General features: G+C 41.7%; 1 protein-coding gene across 1 annotated transcript; it reads left to right on the top strand.

Moving 5' to 3' along the window:
* Positions 1-10290, top strand: LOC308101355 (extracellular calcium-sensing receptor-like; the record flags this gene model as incomplete). Its single annotated transcript, XM_080450779.1, has 7 exons — positions 1-27; positions 1682-1903; positions 2451-2663; positions 2738-3013; positions 6231-6458; positions 6554-6677; positions 9377-10290. The coding sequence occupies 7 exons, from the start codon at positions 1-3 to the stop codon at positions 10288-10290; spliced, it is 2004 nt and encodes a 667-aa protein (XP_080306905.1).
* Positions 10291-10800: the final 510 nt, after the last annotated feature.

A 10800-nucleotide genomic window follows, 5' to 3' on the forward strand; every position in this document is an offset into this window, starting at 1 on the left:
ATGTTAGGTTTGTACAGAGTGCCCATGGTAAGTCTCTCACTTGAATCCCATTTTACTACAACCTATATTGTGCTTAATGTTGATGTTTTGGCTATTTACACCAGTGGTTCCCAAAGTTTTTAGCTCAAGACCCAAAAGAGAAATGAGACATTTGCCCGGGACCCAACCTAGTGAAAATAGCAAATCTACAAGCTCACAACGTGTCACTTCGCGCCACGTTGCGAGCTTGCAGATCTGCTGTTTTCACTACTTCTTAATTTATTTAGTTTTTAGTTTTTTATTTATTTATGAAATACCTTTGAAAAAAATATTTATATATTTTTTTTACAGTTTGAAAGACATGTTTACTTGCAGCAGAGCCTGTGAGCAGAGAGAGAGGGCAGGTTGTGAATGGAGTGTGGAGCAGGTTTTCAAAAGGTCACAGCCACAATGCATCTGTGTTTGATTCATTGTACAGACCTGCGTGTATGTGTGTGTGTGTGTGTGTGTGTGTGTTTGTGTGTGTGTGTGTGTGTGTGTGTGTGTGTGTGTGTGTGTGTGTGTGTTTGTGTGTGTGTATATGTATATGTATGTATATATATATATACAGTATATATATATATACACACACAAACACACACACACACACACACACACACACACACACACACACAGCACACACACACACACACACACACACACACACACACACACACACACACACACACACACACACACACACACACACACACACACACACACACACACACACACACACACACACACATACTTCCCACTCAGCTCACATGCTTTGCTTGCAGGGGACATAAAAACATAATATGTTGTAATAATAATAATAATAATAATAATAATAATAAAGATGTAGTATGTTACAGAACAGATGTTTTGTGCCTTTTCCAGGTAAGTTACTATGCTGCTTGCTCCTGTCTGAGTGATCTGACTCAGTTTCCATCCTTCTTTAGAACAATACCAAGCAATGCCTTCCAGGTAACTAACTTCTACACACAATGAATGTGTTGGTGTCTATTAGTTCATGTTCCACACACTTGAACCGATTGATTGATCATTAAAATAAACTCGCTCTGAAAGTGCATGTGGCCCACCCATCTGACCACTTAACCCATTAAGACCGGGAACGAATCGTTTTAGATGTCTTTTGGCTATTAAAACAATTGCAGATATCAAAGCGCGGCACCGAGTGCCGCGCTATGAGCTTGTAGATCTGCTATTTTTGAAAAATCACGAGATTTCCAGAGGTTACTGGCAGATATAAAGGGCTAGAGAGAAGTCAGAGGTTGTGCAATTTAGGTACCGGCAACAGAGTTGCGGATGATTTTACGTTTTGTTTGAGTGCAAGAATATTAGCATTTTGAATTTTAGACAGAAATATCTGCCAAAGTACTAGGCTATATAACTCACCCATCTATGTTGAAATTAATTGTATTACTGCAATCTGATAAGCCAAAAGTAATTTGTAAATTGGGTGCTTTTCTGAAAAACGTTCTTCCTCTGTTCGAATAATGTAATGCATGCCTTTTGCTACGTCTGTACGAATATTGTAGTGTATTGTATATTGTCTATTTATGAATCTGTGCTCCATACCATGTGAACATGTTCTTGAGTTAAATAAATGATGATGATGAATAATCTAACCCTAGTACTCATCCCTCCATTCTTTCAGGTGCGAGCTATGCTCCAGATGATGAGGCGGTTTGAGTGGACTTGGATAGGCGTGCTGTTTAGTGATGATGAATCTGGTCACGATGCTGCCCTGTTATTCCAGTCTGACCTGGTCCAGTCTGGTCTGGGTTGTGTGGCTTATGCAGAAGCTCTGCCCTGGCACAATGACCCGGCTAAACTTCAGAGGATTGTCACTGTGATGAAGACATCCACAGCTCGTGTGGTCATTGCATTTGCATATTTTACCTATATACATAATGTCATGGAGGAGGTTTGTGTAATGATACATGTTCATTTCATAATTTTAAGGAATCTGAGATGAGTTACATTTAAGTAAAGTCCCTTCATACATGAACATGAGTTGCAATTCAACTATAAACAAAATAATGTGAATATCGTGGATATGGTTAACTTTTACCGTAATATAATTCAAAAAGTGAAATATTCATATATTCTAGATTCATTGCACATAAAGTGAAATATTTCAATGTTTGTATTATATTTTTAAAACAGCCCGTTTCAAGGCTGTTTTCCGCTCCGTTGCGCTCGTTTAGGCCCTTGCTCGTGTTAGACTTTTTAGCCGGCCACGGACGGTGTGCTCGTGGTGGGGGGAAGAACCCCGCAAGCACCGGGGTTTTGTAGCCCGGTCGGCGGCGTAAAAGAAAGATTGCCCTCCCATTGAAAAATCCGACTGATTTTCTAATCGTACTGTAACATATTATATATGTGTATGTAAATGAATGATTTAATAATTTCAACACAATCAATAGGTGGTAAAGCAGAATGCGACAGGTCTGCAATGGATCTTACCTGCCACTGCAGCTTGGTGGCAAGACCTTAAACTCCGGTCTCCTCACTTCATGCCGTACTTAAGGGGCACCCTGGGTTTTGCCATCCGTCGTGGAGAGATACCAGGTCTCAAGGACTTCTTGTTAAAAATCCATCCTGACAATGACCCAGACAACAGCCATGAAGATAACATAGTGAGTCTTTTGTTTAATGTTGTATTTAAGCTGCAATTTCTGTGATCTTATGTATTTCATTATTGTTTCTCCAGGTGAGGCAGTTTTGGGAGCACACATTTCAGTGTAAATTTGCACCCCTTCCATCAGAGTGGGTGGATGCTGATGGAAGGGTGTGTACTGGACAAGAGGACCTAGGAACAGCGGAAACTACACTTGTGGATGTCTCTGACCTCAGGGCAGACTATAATGTGTACAAGGCTGTATATGCTCTGGCCCATGCCCTCCATGACATGTTGCAATGTGTGCCAGGAAGAGGGCCTTTCACTGGGCACAGCTGTGGCAGATTGCAGACAATACAGCCATGGCAGGTGAGATATTAATTAAAAGTTTCCTTGTTCATGTGTGTAGTTTGATTCAAAGTTAGAATAATAAATGTAAATAATTAAAATGTAATGACATTGGTGAAAACAAGAAAAATGGACATAGTAGGATCTTTCGTGTATCATCAGATGGCCAGCTCAGTATCATGTAGTCATGCCCTCGTCTCTGCATGGTCCGACGTCGAAGAGGTCATTTTCTAAAGGTGGTCTGTAGGGGGCAGGTGGTAATTATGTTGTTCTGAAGGTGGTCTGTATAGGGAGCAGGTGGTAATTATGTTCGTCATTCTCTTCAGACTCGCCGCACTTGCTTGCTGCGCTGTCTGCAAAGCCCCACTTCTTCATAATTATTTGAAGCAGCCGACCCCAGTATGTAGGTGGTTCAACAGGGTCAAATGCCGGCACAGTAGGTCTTCATCTTTAGAGTAGATTAGATGTCCTATATTATCCACAAGGGGAAATTGTTTTGCTCGGGTCAACAACACATACATTCAAGACCATAAATATATCGTCAGTGTCCAGCCGGGACCAGCTAACTCCATTTTCAGTTTTTTTTCATAAATCAACGCTATTGAACCCCCTCTACATGTGTGGAATTTTTTTTTTAATAATAACATATGAAAAGTATTAAAAAGCGCCTCTGACGAAAACTCCTAACTCCATTGGACCCTCAAACTGTCCGTCAAAAACAAACAACTCCCCCCTCCTCTCAGGCTCTCAGAGAAGCTCTGCACTGTATGAGGCAGACAGGGAGAAGATTTTTCAATGCTTTTGGGAGAACATAAACTGGGAAGAGAAGAGAATGTATGTGCAAGGTTTGATAGATGTCACCCCAGTAAAGAGGAGAAGGGTGTCTTCACAAAGGTCATCTGCTCGTGTTTTCTTTTTAAATGTTAATGGACAGAGAATGAGTGTGTGTAGGAGTTTGTTTCAAACATCTCCAAGAGCTCAAGGAGATCATGCCAAAAGACTTTCACAGCTTTTATGACAATCTAAAGCACTAAGAAACACCCACCACACACACGCAACACACAACAGTGTGAAATGTTGATAGGTATATGATAGGTAAATTCAACTGTGGTTGTTAGTGCAGTAGGCTGCAGATTTGATAGGCTACAGATTCTATTTTTCATGAATGTATTTTGTATTTATATGCCATTTATTTATTGTTGGTGTGCCATGATTGCTTTTGTTAAATACATGATTGAGTATTGAGGCAGAATTGTTTGTTGCACTCAACTGTAGAAGAACAACAGTGGTAACAGTTAGATCCATGGTTGTTTACAATGCATGTTAAAATAAAAGTTGTTTAAGTACAGAATTCAGCTTGATCTATACTTAGTATATGAGGATGGCGCTCACCATAAGCTGATCTCCAAGCTCACAATGCGTTGTGATGTGTTGTGAGCTTTGAGATCCATTGCCAGCTGTTCTTATCAATGATGGACAAAACCTCCTAACTCCACTTGCGCTGGATTTGTGTTTGGACAAAACTCCTAACTCCGCTTGAGCTGGATTTGGGTAAAGTGGTGATAATATAATGACACATGCAAGTATCTGATAATATATAAAGTCACAATACCAAGTTTGATGAGGCAGTATTGCTTTGTTTTAAAAATATAAGGTTTTCTTCATTTTCAGAAAAATTTATATTTAGTTTTTCATTTCCTGAACAATTACCATTTTGGATTTAGCTGGTTCCGGCCGGACAGCAGAGATATACTCCACAATTAAAACACCCAGCAACAGACATTAAAAACAAGAAGTACTACAATTCTACCTGTAAAAGGTATGTCTAATTTTAAAAAGGGACTTAAGGAAAACAATGTCCTATCCACACTCGTGGAATGTGCATAATATGGTTGTGTGTGTGTGTGCATGTGCGTGTGCGTGCGTGTGCGTGTGTGTGTGTGTGCACACCACGTCCAGTTCATCCAGGCGCATGCTTCCGTACGCGTATGTATTCATTCATGGGGGTCCAGCTCGTCCAGGTGAGGGGCGATAGGGAATCAGGCGGATTATGTTTATTAAGGAGCGAAAAGGCAGAAGAAATTAAACTGACCTTTGTCTTCTTGAATAAAGAATAACGAAGTACCTTCTACCCGAGGACCTTGAAGCTCAGGTGCTGAGGTTGTGAGGTTGAGTTTTCTTTCTTGCTTTCTTCACTGCCCTCTAGTAGAGCTGCTGAAGGGTAGAGCACTGCTCCCCGCAAAGCTTAGACCCCAAGGTGGTCACCCTCCGCAGCATAGCCTTGTTGGTCTCTGATAGCCCCCCGTACCAAGCCAGGAAAGAGAGGGTAAGGAGGCTTTCTGTGTGGCAGATGTAAAAGCTGAGAAGAATGGGAGGGGCAGCATCCATTTGTTTCAGCCTCCATTGGAGGAAGGTCCGCTGCTGGCACTTTGTGAAGATGGCCTGTGTGTTATTATTGAAGGTCAACCCACTGCCATTAGTGGTCCCATGGTATTTGTAGCTGCTAACCCTCTCCACCACCTCTCCACCAAGTGTCAGCTGTGCAACAGGGTCAAGGTCATCCTTCCTCCAGAGGCCTATGAGGAGCTCTTTTGTCTTCTTCACCTCCGACCAGTGGCGAGGTGTTGACTAGTGCAGTGTCGTCTGCGAACCATGCGATACTAGCAGCCATGTGTTAGCACTGGTCCTCATGGATAGAATGGAGCATCTGCATTATTTTGGGGATCCAATCAGTAGAGAGAACCCCACAAAGATAATTTTCCGGCTTGCGTTCCAGTTCCGATTCTGTCTGCTAATGTATTTTTTCGAAACCAATAGCGATACTGGTAATTTCTTAAAAGGTGTTCTGAATTGGAGAAGAAATCATTACATCGAAGGCAAATCACAAGACACATACCGGCCATTAATAAAGGTTTTTTAAAAGCAAATAAGAGTAGAACAAAATGTATTTGTTCAAAATGCAATGACATTATTAAAATCAATTTAAATACCAATTTTTTTTTTGCATATTTGTACGAAATAGCTGGAGATGGAAGATTTTTTATGACCCCCTTTCAATTCCCAGAAAGTTAGTACCCCCGCCGCACGCATGCACACGCACACGCACACAGAATACAGTTCATGTTGTTTTGTACTATAAATACTGCAAGGGTTTAGTTAATACAACTGTTCCTGTCAATGTAACTACAGCATATGTTTAAAGTCTCTCCTCTATGATTTGTCTCATCACTATTTCTAGCTTGTGTATTACCTGGAAAAGGTCAACTTCACCACATCATTTGGTGATCGTGTATCATTTGATGAGAATGGTGACGCTTTACCTATCTATGATGTCATGAACTGGGTGTGGCTCCCTGATGGAAGCACAACGTTTCACAATGTAGGTGTGGTCAAGAAGTCATCCTCCAGAGATGAAGAACTCATCCTGGATGAAGACAGAATCTTCTGGAACTTTGACTCCCGAAAGGTAATTTCATCTTTCTAAAATAACTCATGTTGAGCTCATGATGTGAAAGTAATTTAGTTTAGACTGAAATTGTTCACTGTTGCTTTCCTCTGTAGCCTCCTCGGTCAGTGTGCAGCGAGAGCTGTTCCCCTGGAACCCGTGTGGCCAGAAGGAAAGGAGAACCCGTCTGTTGCTTTGACTGCATTGCTTGTTCTGATGGAGAGATCAGCAATCAGACAGGTTGGTTTACATTACTAGTCCATACCCAGGGATAGTGGGTCTCTATCCTGCAATTCCAGCTGGCAGATTTGTCGCACTGGGTGGCAGACTCACGCCGGAAGTCGGTGAAATAACATTGGCGTCTATGAGAGCCGGCTGGACAGCTTATGAACAAACACCATTTATGAACGATTGAGACCTTTATAAAATAATCGTCTCAGGAAAATAAAAGAAGACATATCACACAATGTTTTCTGCTGTGTTGCTTTTCGAAGTGTACACTGTATAATTTTATAGAGGTATCTAAAGTGCACAAAGTATGTTTCTGAACGGCCAAAGTATCGCGAGACTGTCCACCATTTCCTGTCTGGCAGCCAAATCTCGCGATACCGCAGAGACAGAAACAATACCTGCCGCTGTTTAGATGCTTCAATAAAAATGTATGATGTTCTTTGCCCATCGAAAAGCAAGTGATTCGAAAACAACCTGTGATATGTCTTTTTCTATATTCCTGAACCAATTATATTACAAAGGTCGCAGTCGTTCAGAAATAATGTTTGTTCATGAGCTGGTCCAGCCGGCTCCATCCACTGCAATGTCATTTGCACTGCAATTTCATCAAACTTCCGGTGCGAGGTTTGCCACCCATATGTGTCAAACCTAGAGGGCGGACTGCATGACTATCTAGAGGGTGGACTGCACGGCTCTTCCTTTCAAAACCTTCCTTGACCTGGCCTAGGTACAGCGCAAGCTTTAGGAATGCACTGCGGATTTGTAGCGGAAGTTGAGAGTTGTGTAAGTCCCGGGAAAGACGCGCCGTGAGTGTCAGTTGGGGCAAACGCAGTCCCCACAACATCATTTACTATTCTGTGCCTATCGGTACATAACTCGGACAGGGGTTGAGTAGGCTCAAAGCGAACTTCGCAACGTTCGGCAGGGCAACTCGCACGCTTTAGCGCGTTCGGTGGTGCCTCTCGTGGCTCAAGTCCGCTTGAGACTACGCCCTTCCCAGTGGTAGTGATTTGGGAGTCTAATGATTAGCGAGGTGCACCACTGTGGCCGGTGCTGAGATTGGGTATTTGGGCTGTATTAATCTCTCAAGAACAGATTCTGCTCTGCGTTTGAATCTGTCGGGGGGGGGTTCATCATATCGCATACGCACTGGCCTACAAGTGGGCGTGCCTTCAGATCAGGAAGCAGGCCGCGCTTTACCCAATCAAATGTAGTGGGCGGGATATACGTGTCCGCCGATCCTTCCCCACTAGAAACAAACCAAAACTCATTTAACAATAGCGTCCTCGGAGCAGACAAAACCACGGAAAGATATTCACATTTTAACTTGCTCTTTCATCATAGAAACAAGTGGGCTTATAACCAAAACGATCCATGTTCTCTGGGAGAAGTGGTGTTAGTGTTCCGTGTAGAAATATTGTTAGTGGGAATGAAAGCATAGTCGCACCACCGGAAGTGAAAGGCTGAAGGCAGATCAAAACCCCGGTTTCCTTGCGCACGTGTGCTACGTCGACTTCCTCCCAGAGCCAAGTGACATAGTCAAAAACGCTGTTTTTCCTTTTCATTTGGCGATGGGTTTTCAGATTGGGGCTGTATTAGAATCGACTAAGACTAAGACTAAAAGACTAAAATACTTAAGGTTTTGATATTTAGTCGACTAAGACTAGACTAAGACTAAACAATTTTCAGAAGACTAAAATAGGACTAAAACTAAATGGTGTGTTATTCAAAAGACTAAGACTAAGACTAAACAATTTTCAGAACACTAAAATAGGACTAAAACTAAATGGTGTGTTATTCAAAAGACTAAGACTAAATCAGAATATGCTTCAGTGTAATTGTTTTTGACTAAGACTAAGACTAAAAGACTAAAAGACTTAAGGTTTTGATATTTAGTCGACTAGACTAGACTAAGACTAAACCATTTTCAGCAGACTAAAATAGGACTAAAACTAAATGGTGTGTTATTCAAAAGACTAAGACTAAAGGTCCTTACACACCTTACACACATTCGAATGTGCGAATATACGCAAAATTCGGACTCGTTCCGAATAATTAAAAGACGCTTTTTCGCTTCGCTTTTCCGCTTTTTCGCGCCATGTACGCTTGCATTGACTTTATAAGGTTTTTTAAAAAAGCGTATTATTCGCACGAAAAAATCGCCCCGGTGTGTAAGGACCTTAAGACTAAACCATTTTCAGAAGACTAAAATAGGACTAAAACTAAATGGTGTGTTATTCAAAAGACTAAGACTAAGACTAAATCAAAATTTGCTGTCAAAATTAACACTGAACTCTTCTAATGTAGTTAAGAAAGAAGTCCCCGCACGGGCACCCGGATTTGTAGTCCAAAACTACACTTTATCGGCAAAAAAAAATTTGACCGCAGGGACTACAAATCCCACTACAAATCCGCCGTGCACTACCATATCTAGCAGGTACAGCATGCTACTATAAAGAGGAGAGCACAGTTAGCCAATTGGAAACACCTGCTGATCAATTAACCATGATTCTCTCCCCCTATCTCCACAGACAGTGGTCTTAATCGAGTGAGAGTTCACAGAACTGCTAATAAACAGCTTACATTTGTGAAAAGTGTAGAATTGTCTTGTCCTTCCCTGCATATGATGGGTTATAGTAGGATTTAGCAATGCACGTTATCTTTAGGATAATACTTATCTGTCTCTTTAACCTCACCGTTTATGTTAGACTCTGCAGAGTGCGCCAGTTGTCCAGAGGACCTCTGGTCCAGCCCCCAGCGTGACCACTGTGTACCAAAGAGCGTTGAGTTCCTCTCCTACCTTGAGGCCCTGGGTATCTCCTTGACAGCCATCTCATTACTAGGCACACTTATCTGTGCCATTGTCCTTGGAATCTTCGTCTATCATCGAGACACACCCATGGTGCGCGCCAACAACTCAGAACTCAGCTTTCAACTTTTGCTGTCACTCAAACTGTGTTTCTTGTGCTCACTTCTGTTCATTGGCCGTCCCAGGCTCAGGACTTGTCAGCTGAGGCATGCGGTATTTGGGATCAGCTTTGTGCTGTGTGTCTCGTGTATCCTGGTAAAAACTATGGTGGTATTAGCCGTGTTCAAGGCCTCCAAGCCTGGCGGTGCAGACATTATGAAGTTTTTCGGTGCTATGCAGCAGAGAGGAATAGTTCTGACTCTTACTTCCATCCAGGTAATAATCTGCATAGCCTGGCTTGTATCTGCCTCACCAACTCCTCATAAAAACACACAATACCTCAGTGATACGATAGTTTATGAGTGTGATGTGGGATCAACAGTTGGTTTTGCAGTGTTACTAGGTTATATTGGTTTTCTGGCACTCCTCAGCTTTGTCCTAGCATTCATGGCAAGGAATCTTCCAGACAACTTCAATGAAGCCAAGCTAATCACTTTCAGCATGTTGATCTTCTGTGCCGTGTGGATAGCCTTCATCCCAGCATATATCAGCTCCCCAGGAAAATATGCAGATGTAGTGGAGGTATTTGCTATTTTGGCATCTAGTTTTGGCCTTTTGGTGGCACTGTTTGGACCAAAGTGTTATATAATAATTTTGAAACCTGAGAGAAACACTAAGAAGTCCATCATGGGTCATGGTGCCACCAAGACATAGACGAAGGAATTCAATTATAATAAAAATTTCCTGTGTATTCTGTGTGTATTTTGTAACATTTTGTAACGTGTCTATGGATATCTTTGATTGTGCTGAAAACTTTGTTAGTTATAGATTCTGTTTTCAACCAGTTTTCAACTGTCAGATATTGCTAGCAACTATTACAAAAAAAATCACGGGGTGTGAAATTATCCTCTTAAAAAAAAATTGGAGCATGCAATGAATGGCTTTCACAATAAACAATAGATACAAACCAGAAGTAAAGCTCAGAAGCTGCAATGTATCTATAAATGAGATAATTAATTACAATCACTTAGTTAGACACACAGTTATAATATGATGATGACTAAACCGAAAAATAAAGTCCGGTGGCTCACACACGTTTGCATGCACGCACTTACGTAACCGTCCTTCCGTCGTGCGTCTCCCTGTCTCCCTGACGCTCACGAAACAGAAAGTAAATAGTTAATCCAACAGAAATCCAACGAAAGAGTAATTCTTTACATTACG

This window comes from Gymnoscopelus braueri (genome assembly GCF_963280865.1).
Source record: "Gymnoscopelus braueri genome assembly, chromosome: 15".
Lineage (NCBI taxonomy): Eukaryota > Metazoa > Chordata > Actinopteri > Myctophiformes > Myctophidae > Gymnoscopelus > Gymnoscopelus braueri.